The sequence below is a fragment of the Cynocephalus volans genome, chromosome 14, assembly GCF_027409185.1.
Source record: "Cynocephalus volans isolate mCynVol1 chromosome 14, mCynVol1.pri, whole genome shotgun sequence".
Classification (NCBI taxonomy): Eukaryota; Metazoa; Chordata; class Mammalia; order Dermoptera; family Cynocephalidae; genus Cynocephalus; species Cynocephalus volans.
Genome location: NC_084473.1, coordinates 71,557,590 through 71,582,025, shown reverse-complemented (window position 1 = coordinate 71,582,025; position 24,436 = coordinate 71,557,590). Strand labels below are relative to the sequence as shown.

The following is a 24,436-nucleotide window of genomic DNA, read 5'->3' as shown; positions in this document are numbered from 1 at the left end:
GTCCTCAGCAGCTAGTAAATTTATCAGAATGTCAAACAGAAACTAAAGAAGCGGGTGTGGTTTCTAGCCAGAGGGAGTGACAGGTAAATAAACATGTGCAGGAGGGCACAGGAGGGGTAACTGGCGGAGACCCCTTACCTCAAGCGGCTCTTTGAAGGGCTGAGATACACACACTCAGCAAACAATCCCAAAGAGGCTCACACCCAGGCTGGGTTCCAAGACTTCAGCAAACACATACTTATTTTAGGAACTGTGAATGAAAAGTCTTCTCAAACAAACTAGGTCCCTAGAGACTCTCAGGGAGTGAGCCTCAAGGGTACCAGTGTGATGGAAACAGTGCAGACACGTGGTGCAGCCACCAGCCTTGACCCCAGTCTTTCCCCAGCCCCCTCCCCACAACTCCTGGGCAGAGGCCTCACCAGCCACCAGCTTCCCTCAGGTTCTTGGACTCTGTGCTTCCCGGGTCTTCTTGGCCTCCTTCTCCCCGTCCTCTAGATGTGAGGAGCTACCCCACACCCCACAGCCCTCACCCCACAGGTGGAGGGTTACTGTGAAGGTTCAGTGAAACAAGCGGTGTGAAAGCCTGACATGGCTTACTCTCATCCCCTTTGCACAGGACGCTGCCAGCCCCAGGCAGCTGGGCTCACATCCCGGTGTCACCTTAAATCCTCTCCCATCCCTGCCCACCACCCCCACCAGGGCCACGGCTTGGGCTCTGCCAGCCTCCTGCCAGCCCCCTCCCCTCCGCACATACTGCTGGTGAGGCAGCATTCCCATGACAGTCCCACTTACACCCCTCAAAAATCCTCATTTACTCCCCAACACCAACTGAAGAAAGACTATCTAACCCTAACCCACCATTCCAACTTTAATCTCTACCACGACCCTTTTCTCCTGCAGGACTAAATCACTTGCTGGGTGGTAAGAATTCTGCATCCAAATAAGGGAATTAAACAAAGCCTTGACAGGCTCTTACTGCAGGACTTCAGAGCCGTTAATACCTTAATATACACTGTGGCTCCTCACGTTTTCCCCAAGTGTATTTGGACTTCTAGTACTTTTTTCATGGACTTCACGAAACCGTCTAGGACAGTCTGTACTACATTGTTTCTCCAGCACACCTACAGCATGTGCCAGTTAGGACGTGCATATGTGGGCCAGAGAGCGACTACCGAGGCCGATGGCTGTGCCTATCAAGGCATGTTTGTCATAGTTCATCACCACCTCCGTGTGCAATCTCAGTGAGACTGCAAAATGCCATACTGGGTCAAGCAGCCCTTCTCAACAGATAGATGGAAAGCATATGGCTTACATCAGTGCCCTGGTAGGGCTGACAAGAGGTGCTTCCTCCTGACTGCCAAGGCTGCCAGCTTACCTAATCTCCTGTCCCTCCCACCCCACAGCCTTCCATTCAATTCTCTACATGCCTATATTAGCCAGGGTTGGCTTCTGCGGCTTCAAGCCCAGAACCTCCACAGACACATTGTTCTTTGGGTCCCTGAGCAAAGCCAACCAAATTGCCCCCCCCCAATAATGGGGCACCCAGCACCGTCCCCTCAGGTGCAGTACCTGTCCCATCTGGAGTAGACCTCACAAAGGTGGGCAGCATTTTCACTGATGCAGTGGGGTGGGTGGTGGCTCCAAGTCCTTTCTCCATCTCCTTGCGGAACCGCTTAGAGATCTCCAGAAGGGTCTCGTCAGACAGACGCATGTGGTAAAGGTACTGGTCGACCTGGGAGAGGGGAAAACATGAGCAGAGACCTACAGGTTAAATGAATAGTGGTGTAGGTCTGTGTCATGGAACACCGCGCAGCCCTTCAGAAGAATAAAATCTGTTAGGTACAGGAGGTTATTATTAAAGACCATTAATAGAAATCAATTTGACATGACTTCATCTTTTTTGAAAAAAAAAAAAAAGAAACTAAAAATTAAAATTATAAAAATAGGTTTAATTTTATTTCTAGAAAACGGTGAAGACCAGGGGAAAGGTCTATTGGGAAAGAGGACAGTTACTTTCAGACAGGTTGAGTATAAGCTCCTGTGACATACTCAGATGTTCATTACCCACATCTCTTGTTCCCCCCACACACCTCTCATGGCCACTCAGATCAATCCTATTACCCCTCACCCTAGGTCAAGCAGCCATTGCCTCTTATCTGGGCTTATACAATCCCCAGTTCTTTGACCTCTTCCATCCATTTTTCCACCTTCCAGCCAGACTCTGCTGATGCCCTGCTTAAAACCTTTCAGTGGCTTCCCACTGGAACAAAACCCGAAATCCTTCCAAGGCCTACATGACCTGGCCTCTACCCACCTCCTAACCTCATTATATGTCTCTGCACTCTGTGCAGATCTTATCCCTGGTGCAGTTCCCCAGCTTCCCCAGCTCGAGCCCATGCATGCAGGTCCGACAGCTGCCTGCCCTGCCACCTCTTACCAATCCTCAGGCCTCTCTCCACAGAGGCCTTCTCTGATACTCCCGAATACAACAGTCAGGCCTCCCTGTTATTCTAAGAACTTGAACCTTTCCCTTCACAACACCATCCACAATTGGGATATATATTCTTATTAGTGTCCAAACCATAAGCACCAAGGGCTAGAAGAACAATGTCTGTTTGCTCACCCTTGCACCCCTGGAGCCTAGCACAGTGCCTGACACATGACAGAGGCCCATATAAATGATAACACCTCTCCTGGGCTCAGAGGTGGAAGCAGCTCTCCCTATTTATGTCACAGATCTTGCTTCCAACATAAATCGACATGAACTTTTCCCAGATTTAACACCAAGAGAGGGAGAAGTATCAGAAGCCCCTCTCAGTTTCCTTCTTGGAAGTGCTCATGTGCCTTGGCCATGGATATTCCCAGTTTTCTCCCATCAGGAAAAGGTCTGATAGAAACATGTCCAAGAGGCACACACGTTTCTACACTATCACTGTTCTGAGCTGATACCGGCCACGCCAGGTCAGGCCGGCAGGAGGGGATGGGTAGGGAGAATTGGGAGCCCTGGGCCAGTCCCTGCTGTGTCCTCAAGGTGTGAGCGTGTCGTCCTCCCAGCCTCATCTGCAAACTGAGGGACTAGAAGGGACACTGCTCTTCTCAGCTCTGAAATGCCAGGATCAGGGGGGAAAAAAAAAAGGCTAAAAAGAAAATTTTTTAAAAAAAGAAAGAAACTCAAGGATTAACAAAAGGCAAGCCTTGGCCGATGACCACTACCACTGCTGTTCCTGTGAGAAACACAAGTACATGCCCGTCTGTCCTTTGTCCTTTCCCAACTCTGATGAAGGAGCATGGACTTTTATACTTAGTTTTCTCAGATAAAAGCTCTCAATATTATAGCCCAACGTTTTCATCAGGTCCACTTGAATTTTTTTTTAACTGAACCTGCAGCCTAGGATTTCCAGAGGAAGAGCAAAAGGTGTTTAATTTTTTCTTTGTGACAAAAAGACAGAGAGAAGTCCCCTTACATCTCCTCCCTTCCGTGCTATATCCTAAACACCAATGGGGCTGGGGGCAAACCCTTCTGTTTGTGCCCAGCTCTGTCCCTGCAGAATAATGAAATTGACCTTCAGTTCATTTCAAAGGTACTGACCAGTACTAATCTTGTATCATTCTTCTAAGATTCCAGGATCTGAAAGACCAGAGTCTGGGGAAAGTGCTGAAAGCAGCTATGAGCAAGATGGAGCATCTCTGATGCATCAGCCACCCCCACCCCCTCCACAATTGCCCAGTGTTTAAAAACACAAGAAGATAAAGAGATGTGACCCTCACATGGAATGGGAAGGACAGAGTAGGAGTAGAGAATGGTAAAGAGGCAATCTGCTCCTGCTGATCAGGCCCTCAGCCACTTTATTCCCTCCCCCAGCCTGGAGAGAGAGCAGCCTTGTCGAGTTGGGTTTAGAACTGCAGAAATGAGGATTTCCCAGAATACCCTTGTTGCTAGCATTTATTAAAAAGCTACTTAGATAGTCAGACTGGACTATGTAAGTCCATAGGTCTAAATCAGGAAGATTCCAACTGGTCAGTCTCCTGGCGCTTCACATGTCTGGAGCCCACTGTCGTTCTGAATTTGCCTCAGCCTCCCTGGGTTGTGGCATGCCATCCATCCCCTTCCGACCCCCGAGCTGGGTTCCTGAGCTCAGCTTCCTACAGTACTGGGGTGCACAAATGTACAAAGTCTGGGGTCACCCAGACGAGAAGGCAACACCAGGCCACATCCAGGAACAGCCTAAGACTCCCTTGTGGGCAGCGTGATAACTGCAAGCCCTTCCATGGTGCCTGCTTTGTGCAGGATCCTTCTCAGGGTTCTGCACCTACCAACTCATTTCATCCTCCCAACAGCCCTCTGAGGTAGGTAGTGCCATTACCTCCTTTCTACAGAGAGGAGAAGGCAATGTGTCCAAAGTCACACAGACACAAGGGGCTGAGCTGGGATTGGATCGAGCAGTCTGGCTGGCCTGTGCCCTTGTCCACTCTGCTAGATGACGGCCTGTTTTTCCTGGAATACAGCAGGGTCTATACAGGCCAGATGGCACTGCAGCAAATTCAAGCTGGCCACACCCACGAAAAGGCCATCTTCTATTCCAGTCACCCCCCAACACAGACATGAAGGGCAGACAGCAGAGAGTATGGCCCATAGGGCTGGCCCAGCAGGTCGGGGCAGCAGGGACAGCAAATGTGTCTTTGGACGTTGTCATGAGGGTGACACATGAAAAGTTGGAGCTCCCACCTTACTACTTTCCCAATGAGAGGAGAGACCCTGAGTCTCACTGACACTCTACACCTACACTCCATAGATGGCTCTGGGTGTTTGCAAAAGGGACAGGGGAGTTCCTACATGGGACAGCAGAGCCTGCACTGCCTTATTAAGAGATTCTACCATCTCATCCTGAAGTGTGAGGTCAGGTAAACAAAAGAGCAAATTCTACAGCAGCAATCTTGGTATAGCTGTGACGTTTAAACTGCTACAAGGCTTGCTGGAAACCTAGTCAGATACCTCTCATCCTTAATCCTCAAAGAATAAAGTTAAATCATTACCCTTTGCTCAAGTCACTTTGCCCGGTGTATTATAGTCATATTCCAAGTGTTCAATGACAGAGGAAACAATGATGATGACGATGGTTGCAGCAGCTAAACGTGTATCGAGTACCTGTTAACTGTCACACGCCATCCTACGGCTTTACTGACTTGAGTTCCATTGTCTTTTTGTACAACTTCTGTATCCACATTTACAGTCACTCCGGTGGGGAAGGGCAGAGCTGGGACTGAAACAGAAGTGTGACTGGCTCTAATGCCAGGCCCTCAGGTCTACCACCCTCACCTATCCTGTGGGTCCTCTAAGTGTGGGCAGACACTCCCTGCCCTGTGGTTCTTGGATGGGTCCAGAAGCTTGCTTTCCTCTCCATCCCACGAGGAGACCAAGGGAAAGGATATGGAAGGGCTGCAAAAAAAGGCAAGTCCAGCATCTTGGCCCAAATTTCTCCTCTTTCACCTAGGAGACCTTTGAACTCTCAAAACTTGGGAGTGGATGGCACTGGGGAATGATGATGTTTCTTAGGGCCACTCCAGAAGGGATGATTAATCACCTAATGTCACAGCGTCCTAAACACACAACTGGAGCCCCGCCTCCCCCCTCCCCCCCAGTCTTGATGGGCACTGCTGTGGTGAGTGACTGGTGGCCGAAAGAAGTGGAAGTCAGAAACAAGAAGCAGCCTCTTTACAAAGACAGTGTTCCTCAACTGGGAAAGAAGCGAATGCGGTTTTCAGAATTCTGCCAACTTCTACCCACAGTGCAGCCAAAGGGTAGGAGCACCAGGCATGGGAGAAATCCATTTAGGAGATACTGTATGTACACACAGCAGTGGCCACTCCTAAAAAAACATCTAATCTTAGAAAGGCCCTTGTAGTAACCAGTTCAAAATCTCACCAAACACAGCATTCAATTTTGCGTCGTTTGTCTCTCTCACCCCAACAGATAGTCATATGTCCTGGGTTTGAATGCTTCCAAGCATGAGAGGCTCACAAGTTCCATTTTTGGTGAATTCTAGTTGTTTGAAAGCTTTTTCACAGAGATAAATCTACTTTCTGATAACTTCTGCCTAATCTCCATTCTGCCACTAGTGATAAAAGTTCCCAAACTTGGCTGCACATCAGAATCACATGAGGAGCTTGTAAAGCACAATAAGAATGGACACCTCTAGGGCTGGAGGCTCAAACATCTACCCCTCCCCTTGGGCAGGTTGCTACCACGCCAATAATGTGACAATGATGGGCACCACTGCTTAAGGTCATTTTAACCACTTTTCAGCCTGAGGTCTTAGAAAGTCAGTAGTAAAGATATTAGGCCAAGAGTATCCCTGTGAAATAATCCTATGTTTATACAGGGTGCTGGGAGTTGGAAAGACAAACCTTGTACTTGTTGGAAAGAGATTTAAGTTGTTGAAAACTATCAGAGCAGAATCATTCAGGTCAATCCTTATTTTGTAACTGGTTGTAATAAAGTAAGGGCTCTGGCATATGAAAAATCAATGTGCAAATCCTAGCTGTAGCATTTGTACAGGTGTGCACTTGTACAGCTGTAGCATTTATACAGATGTGCACTTGCACAGGAGTGCACTTGTAGATGTGTGCATTTGTACAGCTGTAGCATTTATACAGGTGTGCATTTGTATAACTGTAGCATTTGTACAGGTGTGGCACTTATATAGGTGTGCATTTGCATAGGTGTGCACTTGTAGAGATGTGCATTTGTACAGGGATGTATTTGTACAGGTGTGCATTTGTACAGCTGTAACATTTGTACAGGCGTGCAACACTGGAGGAATACTTTTTGTCTGAGCTCCACTGTCCTCACTATAAAGCGGAATGAACAGCCCTACACAACCATCACTGGCATAATCGACGTGACAAATGTAAAGCTCTATATTGTCCCCTTTCTTTCCATCCCTTCTCCTGTTTTTCTTCTAGACTTTGCTCTGTCAAGTGGCATCCTCAGAAGATGAAGGACTTTTCTCAACCCTACTTAGTCACACGTAGGGTTAAAAAGGAAAGGCTATTTCCCCAAATTGTTCCTTCTCTTCCTGTGGTGGGCATGTGTCCTATCACACAGGACAGCTTCTCTTTAAGTCTCTATGTGGGAGAGAGGAGGAACGGAAGGGGAACAGACTGGGGAATCAGAGGCAGGCCAGAGCAAAGCCTGGCTGAGGTATGGGAAGGCTGCCTACCTGTCTGCCCAGCAGTTGAGGGTGTGTGCTAGAGAGTAAGAGATAGCAGTTTTGATGCCATCTATTTAGCAATGTTGAGAAGATTAGAACTTCCTCATTGGGCAATTTTGGTCAGTTTCATTTTTCCCATACATAACATACCAGTCTGACAAGCCCACCTCCTCTACAGAATTAGGGATGATGGCAGGTGAAGCCCTAAAGAAAAATTAACCCTGTACTGTATAAAATAACACCCAAAACAGGAAGCCATGAACATACATCCCCTTAAGTGCCTGCATTTTCCTCCAGACCAGCATAAAAGGAAGAGAAACTGTATCATAGTAACAATGCAAGGAACCATGAGAATAACAGGTCACCCTCACAGAGGCTCCGCTTCACAGTTGCAGCAGCCAGGGTGGGTCAGACACAGCCCTAGCCAGGTATGAGAAAGCCCAGGAAGGAAAAGCCTGGAGTCGAGAGCCAGAAAGGGATCTCAGAGAAACTGAAGCCCACAGCAAGCAGTCTTGACCAGGGTCACAGCATTGAGACTGGGATCTGGATCACCCTGATGAATGAGAACTCTGCTGGTCCAGAAGGGCCCATCTCATTTTGCAGGCCAATTCCAATTGAATGGTTGGTGGCCACTGCATGGATGAGTCCACCTTGTCTGGTCCCAGTGGTAAACTGGCCCTGATCAAATTATTTATGTCTAGAGAGCAATATTCCAACTTTGGCAGTTTGTAATATAAACTACTACAAATCCTAGCTTGAGTACATTACTAAATTTAAAAGGGAAGTATAGAAGAAAGAAACCTTAAATTTCAATGTCTACATCTGTAAGACTCATATAATTCAACCCCTGAATCCTCAACCACTGCTATAACCCCAGCATCTCCCACTGTATAGCATTTATTGAACACCAGTTTTATACAAAACACTAAAGTGTACAGAAGTAATTTCAAAAGAAATCAGTTCTGAAGATGGACAGTGATGATGTTTGCACAACAATGTGAATGTACTTTATAGCACTGAATTGTACACTTAAAGAGGGTTACAATGGTAAATTTTATGTTATATTTTATCACAATAAAAAAAAAATTTTAGGGCTGGCGGTTAGCTCACTCAGTAGAGCATGGTCCTGATGACACCAAGGTCAAGGGCTCGGATCCCCTACTGGCCGGCCACCAAAACCAAAAATAAAAAAACAAAACAATAAAAAAAATTTTTAAGAAATCAAAATCCCTGCTCTCTAGGACTTTATAAGATAGTAAAGAACCTGGCTCATACTATAGACCAATAAATGCCTCTGGAATGAATGGAGAGAGGGGTCTTGGCAGAAAAAAAAGGCAAGCACTATGCAAGACACCCATGGAAGTGTCACAGGTTTAAGTGTCCTGAAAGACCTGCATTCAAAGGAGACAGCTTCTGGGCTGGGCCATCCCAGGAGATGAATTCTGACCTGGAGACAGTGTGTGAAAAAGCTCAGAAAGTGGTGTTGGCAAGTCCAAGATCCTTGAAAATTATGAATTCCAGGTACCAGAAAGTTGCTCACCTCACTACATTAGCTCCCCACAAAATGCTTCACCAGTGTGATTTAATTCTATCATTTTTAATCAAAGGATCGCAGGAGGGAGGACTGTAAATACCACCCCACTGAGCAAAGCTGCTGTGTTCAATAACCCTCCATAGCCAGTCAATTCTCTGTGGAGTTTAGTGTCAGGGAAAGTTTGGCCACCCAGATACACCATGCTTCCTGCTACAGACCAGTGAGATGAAAATGACTGATGCAAGGAGAGCCGTCCTTTTTGCCTTAACTGTCAGGAAGCTCAGAGCTCAAGTTTTTCTGTAATCATCCCTGCCTGTTTGATGACTCTTGTTCTAGCAATCCTTTTACTGAAAGCTGAACCAAATCACCAAATCCTTTTAGTAAGCAGGCAGAAAATGAATAATACATGAATGAGCAAATGCTCACCAGTCATTTCTGCAGAACACACCCTCCCAATAGAAGGATGAATTCAAGTGATCAAGTAGGATAAGAAAGTGACTCCACAAGCATAAAGGCATCAGAGCAGAGGAGGTAGGAACCCCGAGGCGCAGCTGGACTTCCTCTCTCCAGTCTTTGGATATTTCTGATTTCATATCTAGAACTCTCTCTCCAGGTGGTACTGGATGAACACTAGCTGTTATAACTTTTAGCTTCTATACCCAAGCAGGCCAATTGATTGAATTTCAGCTTTAACACTCATGTTCTTGTACTGAAGATCAGGTCATCTACATATCCATATATTTGGCCAATGCTCCAACCTGGCCTCCTCGAAAGAAATTTAGGAAGGACCGTGCCTTCTGGAAGTGAAGGGCCTTATGACTAGTCTCCTCTGCTTTAAATCAACCATAGTCAAAATACAGTGGTGCAGGAGGATTCTGTACAGAAATAAGAATGCACCACCTACCACCACATGCAGCAGCTTAGATGAATCTTACAACATAATGTCAGGTGAAAGAAGCCAGACACAAAAGGGGACATATGTAGGAGTCCATTTATGTTAAATACAAAAACTGATCTATGCTGCTAGAAGTCAGGACAGTGATTACCCCTGGTGGCGGGGGTAGGTTGGAGAAGGGGGTGTTAGTGCCAAGTAGTGGGGTTGGTATTGGTAATAATTTGTTACTGGATCTAGGCAGTGGTTACCCAAGTGTATTCAGTTTCCTACATGTATTATCCTTCAATCTAAAAAATGTAGTTAAAAAAAAAGGCAGACGGCACTGACTTGGCCCTGTCTACTCACTACACATGGTCAGAGAGCCAAAGGAAATCAAAGAGGTCAAAAGAGGACAAACCGGAAGGGAGAGTCATAATTCCAACCGGCCACACACTGCCTTCCAGTGACTGCACGCGCTGACACATGTTTGCAACATAGTTTCAAAAGAATTTCACATTTTTGCATTATTCCTTTGCCAGTGTTTTACCACAAATCTTTGACAAGGAAACTGAGGTTTGGAGAAGCTTCCCCAAACCACAAGCCTAGTCCCTGGCAGGACCCACAACATCCGGTGGCCTAACCTGGGACACAGGTGTGCCCATCCCAAGAAAGCCAGGCAACTGCTGTCAGTGACCTCATTAATAATAATGCCCTCACAGACTCCTCCTGGGAGGGCCGAGGCTGTGCAAACAGCAGCACGTTTATCCTGTAAAGTTGCCAAGGCAAAGCCAGATGTTTCTGATAAAGAAAAGAAAGATGAGTTGGGGAGGAAGACACACAGCAGAACACGGATTCTTTGAGTCTCCTGTCCTCCGAAACCCAGCTGACCAAAAATAACAGATCTGCTGCAACACATTCTTCGGATGGGACAAGGAGGACCCTCACAGAGGCCACTGTACCACCTCGAGGAGATTCCAGCTCTGACCCATCATGTACTCACAAGCCCGGGGCAGCAGGGTAAGTGTGGCACCAGCCAGGGAGGCATATGGGCCACTCCTCCAGGATCCTGTTGCACAGATGTGAGTCACCGGGTTTCCTGTTCTTCCAGTTCTCGCTCTCAGCTGCGCTCTCAGCTGCATCGAGTTACAGCTAGATGGACCTCAGGCAGCAGCACCTGTCCCGGGTCCAGGAGATGGGCATTTGGGACACCTGGCCCGGAGCCCTCCTGTCCTCAGACATTCTGTCCTGACGATGGGGCAGCTTGCAAAGGAATAATATGTCCCAGATATGCATGACCCTGGCACAGTCTATTTACCAACAGATAAAGCACCAAATTCAAAGCTCAATTTGATTGAGTGCCAAATTGAGTGTGCCAGGGCTGGGTGCTGAGGATACCAGGATAAAGGCGACACCAGCCTCTGCCAGCAAGGGGGTAGTCTACTGGTGGGAGGCAAATACGTCAACAAGCAATTACAAACTGAAGGTAAGGGCAGACAGTAGGTAGTTTCTTTTGCTGTAATGAATACAGATTTACAGTCACTTAAATCACACACGTCAATACAATTCTGAGGAGCATTTGTCTTGGAAAGGTTGGAAACATGTGTATGTGTTGACACCCCCTCCCCTGTCCCCTGCCTAGAATGTTCTCCTCTGCCCTAACGAACTCCCACTCGCCCTTCAGGGCCCAGCACTAATGTCCTCTCCCCAGTTGGTAGTGCCAACGCATTTTTGACACCTTGAGTCTCTCTTCCTCACTGGTCCCAGAGGACTAAAGGCACTAAAAGTACCAAACACTTCATATTTGTGATGATAGCAGCTATTGCAATACTCAGGATATAGTACGTACTCAAGAAATCTTTGTTATGGGGCTACGGGAATGCCGAAGAGAAGAGTTGGGAGAGTAACTTGGTGAAGGGGAAGAGCTGGCTACTCCAGACTGACCAGGTGCTCTGTGTCTGACCTTGCTCTTCAGGCCTATGTCCTTGCTGTACGGGATCCTGGCTGCCCTGCCTAGTATGCCAGGTTCCCTAGAGGTCAGACTCCACCTACCCTTGGACAGCCCCACTCTTGCCCCACAGTGGCATCTGAATTCCCCACTCCTGTCTGCTGCCAACTGTCTACCTGCTAGACCAAATCCCTCTAGGGCTGTCCCTCTGCTCCATGACCAGCCCCAGACCTCCCCAGTCTGCTCCCCCACCCCAAGATCACACCCACTGGAGGCTAGGCACCCACACATCCCTGCTTGCCCAAGACAATCTCAGTTTGCACCTGTGGTTGCAGCATACCTATTATTTTACTCTCAAAAGTGGCCCAGTTTGGACAATAAATTACAGGGTCTCCCTAGGTACAGCCCACAAAACAAATCTTTCCTTTGTTCTTGGGGAACCCACACCTAAATAAGAGTTCATGCTGTACAAATGGTGTTTAAAGGAAGCAGGATGAGGATCGGGAAACTGGGTTCCAGATCTGGAGTTTATCTATGTGAGCTTGGACTGGTCCCTTAGTACACAGCACCTGATTCCCTTAACTGTAAAATAAAGGTGTTGGCCTACATGACCCCAAAGGTCCCTTCTCAGCTGACACCTAACTTATAACCCTATGAAATTGAAACACAATTGACCATCCGCAGTAGTCCCAAGCAGCCCAGTGCTGGGGGATAAGGGCATAGGCCCTGGAGTCAGAGTGCCTGTCTTTGAAGTGTGGCTTGCCCTTGGTCCAGGGACTGTCCTTTTCTGTGACTGGTGTCTTCTTCTGAACAATAGATAATAATAGTGCCTTCGCAGGAAGGCAGCTTGAGGGGGCCTGAGTTACTACTCATAGTGTACATAACCAGAGGCCAGGACTTCATAGACACACTAGTGTTTGCTATCTTTAAGGCAGGCAAGGGGGATAAGGAACTGATGGGACGTGGCTAGAAGGCTTCACGGAGGGGGCTGAGACAGGAAATTTTGAGAGGAAGCAGAAAGCAGGAGGGAAAGTCCCTCAAATGGGCAAGAAGGAAAAGGGCAGCTTCAAATGCCCTCATTAACCCTAATTGTAGCTGTCAGATGCTTTATCTGGCTTCATTCCTTCCTTTATCAGAGAATATGGAATTCCTTCAACCAGAAGGAAGAGGTTGGGAACAAGGCCTTTTAAGAACACGGGCCACCTCCAGGCCTGCAGGGCAGAGCTGCTGATTGAGGGGGAGAAGAGGAAGGAAGTGAGGGCCCCAAGGGCTCCCAGGGCCAGGTTCTCAGAGCCCTGAGTCTCCTGCTTGACTCTGAGATAAGGTTTGACCAAGGTCCCTCCAGGGAAGGAATGTCAAGGAAATGCTTAGAGATGTCATGACCACCCCTGAAAGAGGGTGGCACTCCCAGGGAAATGAGATTCTCTGTTCACAGGAACAGGGCCAAGACTCCTGACTCCTGATTTTGATAAGACAAAAGCTGTTCAAGCGGTAGGGTGGAGGGTATAGGTTCCACACAGAGAACCTCCTTTGGCTTTGTCAAGAATCCATGGGACCCCAGTGTCAGCAAGAGGGGACACACTCAACAACCTGGAGTCTATATGTAAGGGACAAAGAGATTAGGGATATTAAATGCATTTTGACTTATGATATTTTCATCTTTCATATTTTCATCTTTCATATTTTCAGGACATAACCCCATTGTAAGTCAAGGAACATCTGTACATGGAGAAAGAAAGACACACTGTTAGATAGCCTACTGCCCTATCCATCAGGACAGGAGCAAAAAGAGGCTCTGCTCTTACCTGGATAATTCTCAAGGACTTCTTTTATGGTATGTGGATTCAGGCCCATTTGTGCTCTCTGTCTGATGTCAGATTAAATCAGATTACAGAGAGGGCAGAAGGGTGGTGAGTTCCTGAAGACAGGAAAGAAGGAAGTGTCCTTATTGTCACTTTCAACTTCTAACACCTTCTCCTTCCTGGACATCCTTAAACTCTCCTCTGACTTGCTTTCCTTCTGGTCCTCTGGGGAGGTCATGCTCAGAAATCATCTAACACGAAGTTTATTTTTTAATAAAGTGTGGGATATCTCATATAATTTATTGAATACTGTACTAAAAGTGAAAAACAGAATGATTGCCTGGGTACTTGAAGTATGGTTTCTACTGAATGCATATGGCTTTCACCATGGTAAAGTCGAAAAATTGTTAGGTCGAACCAACATTGACTATGTGTCAGTCACCATTCTAAGTGCTTCACATACATTAACTCTCTCTTTTTAATCCTTACGACTACCCTATTACAATCTCTCCATTTTACAAGAGAAAGAAACTGAGGCCTAGAGAGGTTTAATAACTGGCCCAAGTTCACACTGCTTACCACATGGCAAACCAGGATTCAAGCTTGACTCTACATCTCACCACGCAGCTTCTCCCAATAACTGTAGAACTGACCCTCAGCAGGTGTCACTGGTCCCTCTCCTCTGCTGCCAGCTATGGCAGCCCATGAGCTCACGTCCTGCCAGCTCACATGCCTGCCTTGTCCAGAAGCCTGGTGGATGCCCAGACTCTGTGGGAACTCCAGCAGAGCCAGGGTGAGATTCTCCCAAGGACAACTGAGCACACTTCTCTCCCGATGGCTTCCGGGAGCAAATGCACTGCCCACATTTTTCTGGTTGAGAACAGAGAAATAGCAACTGGCTCCTGCCCCCTGGAAACCCACCCTTCAGTGAGGGATCATGGGCATCTGCTGCTGTGGACTGGAGAGCTCACCTTAAATTCAGCTGTTGTAAAAGCCCATTTCTCACCATGACTGTCCCATGATGTGGCACACTGTTGAGAGGGCTCTGGTCCCAACTGGAGCTAACTAGCTGTATGATCATGAGCGATACACTTGAAAACTAAAAGGGTCGGGGAGATGGACTATGTTCTTCTAAAACAGTTTCTCAACATTACAGATATTTGTGGCCAGATAACTCTTTGCTGGGGAGGCTATCCTGTGCATTGTAGTATATTTAGCAACATCTTAGCCTCTGCTTACCAGATGCCAGTAACACAAACTCACCCACCCACCTTGGAACAACCAAAAATGTCTCTAGACATTGCCAAAGCCCACTGGGAGGCAAAATTATTCCTCGTTGAAAACCACTGCTCTAAAGGAATAATTAAAACAAAAAACAAAAAAAAACAAAAACAGGATTTGCCCCTGTACATTTGAATAGGGTGGAGATTCTTGCCCTTTATGACAGGCTGGGATAGCCCCTCACAAAAAAAATTTATCTGTCCCAAAATGTCAATAGTGCCAAGGTTGAGAAAAGTGCTTTAGAAATCCACAGAAACAGACAATCCAGAGCAAGAAGCACAGCGCGTGATCTGCAGAGTGAGATGTTGAGACAAAACCCATGAACTCTGGGATCTGACTCGCCACACCCCACCCCCACTGCTTTGAAAGGCAAAGACAGACGACACACAGTGTTGGAAAACAAACCAAACTTGCTGACTTCAAAAGTCAACAGTGATAATGAGGAACTTCTTATCAAGAGTTGGTCTTTTAAAGCGGAAGTATCTGAGCAAAAGAAACCAGTTTTCTGGGCTCCCAAGTTCTTTTAGTATGTCAGGTCTTCTTACTACAGCTGCCACATTTTGATTTTGTGGTTTGCATTGTTCTGATATCTCCTGAAAAACAACCCTCAATTGCCCCCAAACTCCAAGGTGCCGGAAAAGTTTAACTTTCTAAAGTGATATAAAAATAAATGTTGCCTTTGGCTGGGCAGCCTTAGAGGGAATTTTAATTCATTCAAGGGTAAGAAAAAAGTGCTTCCTAAGCTCTCTCTGAAATAGAAGTTTGGCAACATAAATCAAATGGATGGTTAGCAAAAGCTACAAAAGCTCAGTTTCTTCTGAGCAGAAGGGACAGTATTAGGATACTAAGAAGTTACAAGTCAAACAAATGAGATAAATTATACCTATCAGTGTCAGTTAACCCAGTCAAAAATGATCTTACAGTTTTAATCAGTTCACTTCTGCTACTTTAATCCCTTATCTGCAGATTAATGGCACATGGTAGGTGTTCCAAACGTATGACGGTTCCCTTGCAGTCTCTAACTTCCCACCAATCTTCAGTAATGCACTCTCTTTTGACTTAGTGGCCATGAATTATCTTTTCCTAGAGTATTATCTCTCCAAACAACTGGAAGGTGTCTTGGTTTCTGATTTTAGCATAGCACCCAGAGGACCTTGCACCCATAGCAGGTTCTCAAAAAATATTAACATTCTTGTCTATCATGACTCTTGAATGTCTGTTAAATCTTTCCACTTCCAAGATATTCCCTTCTCAAGTCCCAAGTTGAAGGCTACCTCTTGCTCATACAGCAAGGAACCTAAGTGAGCTATCTGCACTCCAGGATTCGAGTGAAAATGTGTCACCAGTCCATGTATGTTAAAACAATTTGGCCAGTAGCTAAAGGAAGGAGTACACCCTTCATTTCAGTTCTGTGGTTAATCCTGATTCTCATTCTTAAGAGACAAAAACTCTGTAACTCGTATATTAATTTACCTCAATTAATAAAAAGAATCCTCTATTTCTCCATGGACAGGACATAAAGCTTTAATTGCTGGAGGACAGGAAACTCTCCTCCCTCTCTCATTTCCAGATACTAAGGCCTGGTTGATCTCCCTGCCCCCTCCCAAGATCAGCCTCAGGCCATGCTTTGAATGAAGGAATAGCCTGAGAATTGCTTTTCCCTCTAAGGATCCACTTGTCCATCCATCCCTTTAGTTCAGGACTAGCCCTCCCCCCAGCTACCTCCCACCCTCCTCCACCTCCTGCAGCCCTCTCTGCACTTTTTCCCCCAGGAAGGTCACCTCCTTCATTCTTGCATTCATTGAATACCTCAACAGTGGCCAGAAACTGTGGCAACAAACGTGAAAAGCCAGGATTCTCCTTGTGCTGAGGAAGGACCCTGAACTGAGAACCACCCATTATAGTGTATGGTGGAATGAAACAAACGCCATGAAAGGTTCAATGCCATGAAATGTGGGCACACAGGAGGGAGAAGGAGGCAGATAAAAGGTTGAAAGAGGAGGTAGCATTTGAGCTGGAAGGGGTTAAGTGGAGAAAAGCCAGACAGAGTATTCAGGGCCACAAGAAGGCAAGGATAAGGGCAAAAGGAGCTGGTGTGAATGGGCATGACAGTTAGAGGAACGGCAATTCAAGTCTTTGGGGAATGAACAGATGGAGAGGAAGATGAGGCTGAGGTGGGGGCAGGATCGGGGGTATTCAGCCAATTCAGAGTCATAGAAGGCTTCTGAAATGATCCAGTCTAGCTCCCAAAAGAGACCGGAAGAAACAGGGACACCCTTAGGAGTCCTCTGAAGTAACCCAGAGACCAGTTTACAACAGAGTAGCAATAAGAAAGGCAAGCTGATGACAATGAATCCAGGGCTCCTGTCCGGAATAGCCAGAGAATACTGGTGGCATTGCTCAAACCAACAGAGCTACTTCCGCTTCTGGACATGCTGGGTGGGAGTGATGCCAGCATCCATGACTGGACACAGGCATGGCCCAGGAGCCCACTAACATTCCCCAGAGGCAGGTGAGTGTGTGGTCAAGAGCATGGTGCTCTGGAGCCAACTGCATGGCTTCAATTCCTAGCTCTTTCGAAAAAGCTAGTGACCTTGGGCAAGTTACTCTGTGTGCTTCAGTTTCTCACCAATAACCAGTAACCAGGATGCTGATGATAATCGTACCTAGCTCATGTGATTGTTGTGAGTGTTAATGAGCTAACATATGTAAAAAGCTTAGAACAGTGCCCGATACACAGAAGATGCACTGTTTGCTGTTGAGTTCCAAAGTGTCAATTGGCAAAAGTGAGCAAATAACCCTTACTTTCATCCTAGTGCCACAAAACACTGGGCTTGTCCACCAGAAGAAAAGTACTCCCAATGGGGCTGGTTCTGGGCAGGTGAACCTAAGCCTTCCATGCCCTCAGACTACAACCCAGAATATGCAAGATTATGTCATCACTAGGGGATTTCAGAAGAGTCCAAATCAAGGCCTTTTCAAAAGATGCTTCCAAGATATTCTCTGATTCCCTTCCTACTTCCCATCCAATTGCATCTGGACTCAAACAGCTTTGCTAAACCCGGAGTCTGAATCCCAGATTCTAACACCTAGTGAGTTAAAGGCCTGACTCAATTCTGCCCCCATTGGTAATTTAGAGGAAATACACCCAAGTGTCAGGGAGACTTAGGCTAAAAGGTGGCTGCTAAGTGTAGAAAAGAGAAGCAAGCCTGCAGGAAAGATACTTCATATTGGTGTGCTTAATCATCACAACTCCATAAAGTGGACAAGGCTTCTAAAATGATCCAGTCTAGCTCTAGAAAGCTCATCCGCATTTTATAGAAAGAAATCGGTTGTCCAAAGAGGCCCAGAGTCCTGTGGTTAAGAAACCCCAAGACAAGGATTAGAACTCTTTTCCAGATACCCTGGCTAATTTTCTTTCCATTCTGGGATCAGAGAGATGACCCCCTCCTCCTATCGCCCCCAACTCCAGGCCCTGAGAGTGGTATAACTCCACTGTTCCAGTCCTAGCATCTTCCTAGCTTCTAAAAGAATTCAAATTCAAATGAGTTCACAACTGAGAAGACTTCCCTGGGATTAATGACTTTGTATTTCAGCACTTGCCAGGCGATGATCGGCATCCCCAAGAGAAGCCTAGAGAAGTTGCCAAGATCCTGCCAGCTCAAAGGCACGTTTTTAAATAAACTGAATTAAAGTGCAGAGCAGAGTCACATCCCAGGAATGAGTTAGCGAGTAACAGCCCTTTACAAACGAGTAAAACTCAACTAAACCAGCCCCTCTCTACTCCCTCCTCTAGTCCGAGGCTGGGTAACGTCATGCTTTATTTGGCCTTATCATCTGCCAGAGCTCTAGAAACATCAAGATGGTAACCCACTATACTCTCCCTTGCTCCCGGGACCGCCAGAATGGGACTACGAGCAGATGGCCCCACAGAACGATAATGTCAAGACATTTTCTTAAAAATGTGTTCGCACCAAACACTGAAATTCCAAGTATTTAATTGAGCAATGTTCGGTCATTGCTTCACAGCTTTAAAACAACGCCCCCCACCCCCATCCCACCCCCAGCCCTCCCCAGCCCACCTCCTCCCTCAAACCCTAGCCAAAGCCCCAGGCCAGGAGCCAATCCCTTAATCCCGGGCATTTCGGGCATTTCAGAAACTCATTTCTCCCCGGAGTGGTGAGAGCGCCCCGGGCCGGCTTTGCCCCACCTCCATACCCCGAGGCAGGAAGAGTGAGGCTCCCGGCGGGGCCCCGAGGCTCTTTCTTATGTAAATGACCCGGCCAGGGTGAGAGCTCGGGCACAGGGAGCTGTCGAGAGCGAGCTGGGCACAAACAGGTCAAGACCTGGTGTAGGCAAACGCTCGTTTTCGGAACGACAAAAATCTCAAGAAATCAGGGAAACGGGGGCTGGTCCTCTCCAACTTTTAGTAACAAACCAGAAAGTAACATCCAAAGTCCGCCCCGCACTCGGAGGCGGTCCCGGGGGACGCGAGGCGGGGCGGGCCCGAGGCAGATCGGTGGGGACACGTACGCCCCTCGCCCAGCCCCAGTTCCGGGCGCCGTAGTTCCGGGGAGGGGGCGCGGCGGGCGGAGTTTCTCTGCCTCCTCTCCCGCTCCTTCCCGGATCGGCTTCAACAACGAGGGGAACCGCACGTCTCCTAAATGCGGTCTTTAAGCGCGGAAGGGCCCTGCAGCCCCACGCGGCCGCGAGGCCTCTCCCCCAGCCACGATTCTCCCCACGTGCTCTAGCCGGAACTGGGGCTGTAGAAGGGGAACTCCTTCCACGTGGGCCCAGCAGTCCCGGACCGCCAGCCGGGTGACCGCCCCTCCAGAAACAGAAAGGAGAAAAAGCGTGGCCGCGCGCAGGATGCCAGGAGGGAGAGCCCGGCAGCGCGCGAGCCCCGGCGCCTCGCATGCGCGCACACGCCTGCCGGTGCCCAGCGGACGTGGCTTCTCGCGCCCAGGAGTTTCCCTGCTGCCCAGACTGTTTCCGCATCCCCAACCCCGAATGGGGAGGAAGCGGTTCCCCGCAGGTTCGCGGAGGAGTGTCCCGGGGGCGCAACTCTGTCGGAAGCGAGCCTGCCGTTCCCGCCCGCGCTGACTTACCTTCTGCACTTGGTCATGGTTAAGCTCGGTGAAAAAGTAGGCGAGCAGATGCGAGGCAATCATCCTGCCGCGGTCCGACGGCGCCGAGTTGGGAAACCGAGGCGGGAGTGCGTGCGCGGGAGGCGGGCGGCGAGGTCTGATCTCTTTGTACCTGGGCTGCGCGGCCGGCCGGGAACTGGGAGTCCGGGCGGCACACAAAGAAGGCTAACGGCGACGGCGCGCCGGGCTGGGGGGCCTCGGATCTCTAGAAAGAGGTTTTTAGGAGCACAACTGCTGGAAGGCGCCTACGTATCACTCCAGGCGACGTGTCCGGTCGTCCCACGTCAAGGCGCTAACTTCAGCCACAGGATCACTAAGGCTCAACTTGGGAGGAATCCACAGCCCGGCTCCACTAGGGCGGTCGGACCTCTCCGGCACCACACGCGCGCGATGCTCTGCCAGAGAATTTTCTTAGCTTGTGACACGGCGTAGTACTAGCGGCGGCCGGGGACTCGTGCGCTGGAGTTTCGTGCAACAATGTGGCTTATTGAGAGGCTGCCGGCTCGCAGGCAGCCGGGTCAGTGACGCGCGCGCGCTCATTGGCTGTGCGGGGAGGGTGTGTGCGCCCGCGGGCCGCCCCCAGCCGCAGCGCGGCCAGTCAACTCGCACGGCCTGCGGGCGCGGCCGCTCAGACACCCGAGCCGGCGGGCTGGAGAGGCGCGCCAGCGGCGGAGGGGCGGGGCAGGGCGCCAGGGATGGGACGTGTGGTCCGTGGCAGGAGGCTGGAGCGGAAAGGCGCATGAGCCACCGCCGCGTCAGGCTCGGCTGTGGGTGGGGGGCGCGTGATCGCGGATCTGGGGAGTGGGGCGACTGGAAGGACGGGTCACTGGACCAGCACACGCCCTGTGCGGAGTAGGAGACACTGTCTGGTATCTCGGGGTCATATGAGGGCCTCCCCTGTCCGGTCACACACGTCTGAAGCATCCTAGTTCTCGCCTATTGTGGCTCAACCCCTCCGCGCAACGCTGATGCGAAGTGAACCGCCGTAGCTGCTGCTTACTCTGTGCCAGGCATTACAAAAGTCGGCCCGTGGGCCAGCCGGTTAGTTCAGCTGGGTAGAGCGCAGCCTTATAACAAAAGTCGGCCCATCCAACCCTCCCACCACTGATAGGACATGGGTTTTACAGATGAGGAAACCGAGGCACAGGGCTGTTACGAGATTTGCCCAAGGTCACACAGCTTGTAAGAGTCAAATGGGGAAAGGAACCCACGTCCGTCTGACTTTGAGACCCTGTTCTCTCCCATTATTCCATCCCTCTCTAAGAGCCAGGGAAGGAAAAGGCGGTAAAGGAGCATTGTCTGCAGCTGTGGGACTATGCATGGGTGAAACTGGGTGGGTGGCCAGTGTGTAAATGGATGATCCTGGAAGAGTGTGGGGTGGGGTGGCTTAGGAATGCTGAGAGGAGTGGGAGCCCCAGCCACAGCTGATGCCTGGCCCCAGACTCCACGTTTTAGGTATGAATGGAAGGTGGAAGCTGGCAAGAGTGTAATACCGACTTCAGCAGACAAGAGATTGGTGCTGGTGGAGAATGGCAAACCTGGGGTTGGAGAGGTTGCAGTGGAGGGAAGTTGAAGGTCTGCAGAGTTTCTCTCAAACAGTACGATGCTTTCTGCAACGTGTATAGACTTATTATTATACAAGTAATAAATGCTCATTGTTGGAATATAAGAAGATACAGATAAACAAAAAACAAAAAATGCATGACCCAACCTCTCAGCAAAACTTCTTGAAAGCTATGTACCCTTTCCTACTGCACATCCTCACCCCTCGTTCCTGTACTACAGTAAGGACTGGGCCCAAACTGCTTTTGTCATAGTCAGCTTAATGACCTAACATGTTGCCAAATCTTGTATTCTCTTCTCTGCCCTGACCTTGTCTTACTCCACCTCTCAGGGATGCCGGGTACAGTTGATCACGTCCTCCATCTGGACACACCTTCCTCACTCAGTCAAAGCCCTGCATGCTCCGCTCTGCTGGTTTCCCATTGACCTCCCTCCCCAGGCTCCTTGGCCCCTGTTTTCTCTGTTGGTAAATACCGGAGTATTCCGAGGCTGCCCTCCACCCTGTCTCCTCTGATCTAGTTACATGGTAATCCCTCCAGCCCCATGACTGTTATATCATCCACACACTGATGACTCACAAAAGTCAATCTGCAGCAGGGACCTCTCCCAGTCCGGACTTATTTCTCCAACTGCCATTTGTCATCTCCACTCAAGTGACTAGCATCTCACACTTAACATATCCAAAGCTGGACTCAACTTCCCAAATCTTTTTCTTTCCCCGTCGTCTCAGCAAATGGCATCACCATCCACCCTGTCAACCTTGATTCCTCCCTGCCACTCACCCTCGCATTTGGTCAGTCCACCAGCAAACGGTCAATTCGACCTATAAAATAGATCCTGTATCTGGCCACTTCTCTCCACGTTCTTGGGCACCTCCTATGCAACCCACTGATGACTCAGCCAGAGCCAATGCCCGTTGTCCTACCTTGTACCTTCCTCCATCCTCACCTCTATAATCTCTTCTTTACTCAGGAGTCAAAGTGACTTTTTAAAATATAAATCAGACTATGTCTTTCCCAGGTTTGAAGACATTTGATGGCTTCCAGTCTTAGAATAAAATTCAAACTCCTGACAGTGACTACTAAAGCTTTCTGATATGGCCCCTACCTCTCTCTCCACCCCACCCCATAGGACTCTCCCCAGTACACTGCTTGGCACTCACACTGGCATGCTTTCCTCGAAAACACCAAACTCTTTCCCACCCAAGCACCTTTGCTCTTCCTTTTTCTTCTCTCTGGAATGTTCTCCTCCAGACCTGGCTGCAGCTGAGCCTTCCTCCTCATTGAGGTTCAGCTCAGATAGCACCTCCTCAGAGGGCTTTCTCCTGAACAGTTTATCCCAACTGGTTCCCCAAGTCACTATCGCTTGGCCCTGATTGATTACCTATTTATTTTCCATATATTCTTTCTCTCCTCACTAGACTGTGAGCTCCAAGGGGGCAGGATCTGTGTCTATGTTGATCCTTCATATTTGCAGTGCCTAGAATGGTGCTGTCACATGGTAAGTATGCAGTAAATACTGCATGAATGAATAGAAGAAGTCTTAGAGATAACTTGTTCACATTTTGCATAACAACACAGAGTTTATAGTTTTACATATTATTTCCCAAATCTCTTCTCACCTCTCCATCTACCCTAGTTCACACACCCAATATCTCTCATCTGATTGCAACAGCCTTTAGATATAGATATAGATGTACTGTAGATATACAGACTCAGATACCTAACAGAGATTCTTAAAGTGGGAAGTGACATGATCAGATTTGCTTTCTCAGGGCAATAACTGCCCTCCATGAGGATGGAGGAAAGGAGGTTAGAGACCAGAGGCAGGAAGAGGCAAGGCCTAAGCCAAGATGGTGGGGCAGGGAGTCAGGTTTAGATGTTGTGAAGTCGAGGTAAAATTGATGACTTTGGATGAAGAGGAAGATGCATGCTACCTAGAAACACTTGGAAATCCAATAGCCCAGTGCTCCAAAACCTACTGTCCCCAGGCAGGTGGGACCAAAGCCAGTGGGGTCAGGTCAACTATGATCCCTTCTCCACTCCCCTCTGTGGTCCCATTTCATGTGGACCAGATAATAATCACAAGGTGCTTTAAGTATGTGTTATCTCTTAGGAAGCTCCCAATGATCCAGGAGGTGGTTGGAATAGGCATTGTTATAAATCCCTATTTATAGGAGGAGGGAGGGAGGTTTCGGTAATGGGCCACAATAATCAACCACATTGTATATCGACAAAATAAAATTAAATAAAAAATAAATAAATCCCTATTTATACATGACAAACTAAGGAGAGTTTACTCACACAAGGCTGAGACTTGTACCTTCCATTTTTCTGGCTCCAAACTCCATACCTAGAGTTTATTATTTATTGATTCTCAGATATCTCTCTCTCTCTCTCTCACACACACACACACCTACATAGATGTTGGAGAGTGATGAAACAGCCATGTAATTTAATTCCACAGCTCAACAAATATTTATTAAATCCTTGTAGTGTTCAGAATACTGAGCTTAATGCTATGATAAATACAAAAAGAAACACAAGATGTGGTTCTTGCCCCTGAGGGATTAACCGTTTAGTCAAAGATATAAAACTAACACATAAGGGCCGGCCCGTGGCTCACTTGGGAGAGTGTGCTGCTGATAACTCCAAGGCCAAAGGTTCTGATCCCTATGTAGGGATGCTGGTTAGCTCATTTGGGAGAGCGTGGTACTGACAACACCAAATCAAGGGTTAAGATCTCCTTACCGGTCATCTTAAAAAAAAAAAGCTAACACATAAAACAAATATTACAGAATAGAAAAGTCTGTTATTAAGAGCCAAACAGACCTGTGTTTTTATATGTGATGGGGTTTTGGAAAAGGAAGAGATAGGGCCACAGGCCTGAGGTAGCCGAGGGTGGTCTGACATGTAAATGCCAGCTTTCCACTTCGCACCGGGCTGGCGCTGGCACTGGCCTTATATAGACCAGTGAACTGAGCCTGGCCATGGGCTTCAGGAGCTGTCCTGGGAAGAGGTCACTTTGCCAAAAGACCTCCATCTGCCAAATATTCCTTTTTCTAATTAGGATTTATCAA

General features: G+C 48.2%; 1 protein-coding gene across 1 annotated transcript in view; it reads right to left on the bottom strand.

Annotated features, from left to right (window-relative positions):
• The window catches only part of HK2 (hexokinase 2), a 59,098-nt gene extending 38,839 nt beyond the window's left edge, over positions 1–20,259 (bottom strand). The window contains exons 1-2 of the mRNA XM_063078042.1: positions 19,756–20,259; positions 1,570–1,732 (exon numbers count right to left, since the gene is read on the bottom strand). Of these exons, the coding sequence (XP_062934112.1) occupies positions 1,570–1,732; positions 19,756–19,818 (226 nt within the window). The 5' untranslated portion in view covers positions 19,819–20,259. The remainder of the gene's footprint in view (positions 1–1,569; positions 1,733–19,755) is intronic.
• Between the last annotated feature and the right edge of the window lie 4,177 nt (positions 20,260–24,436).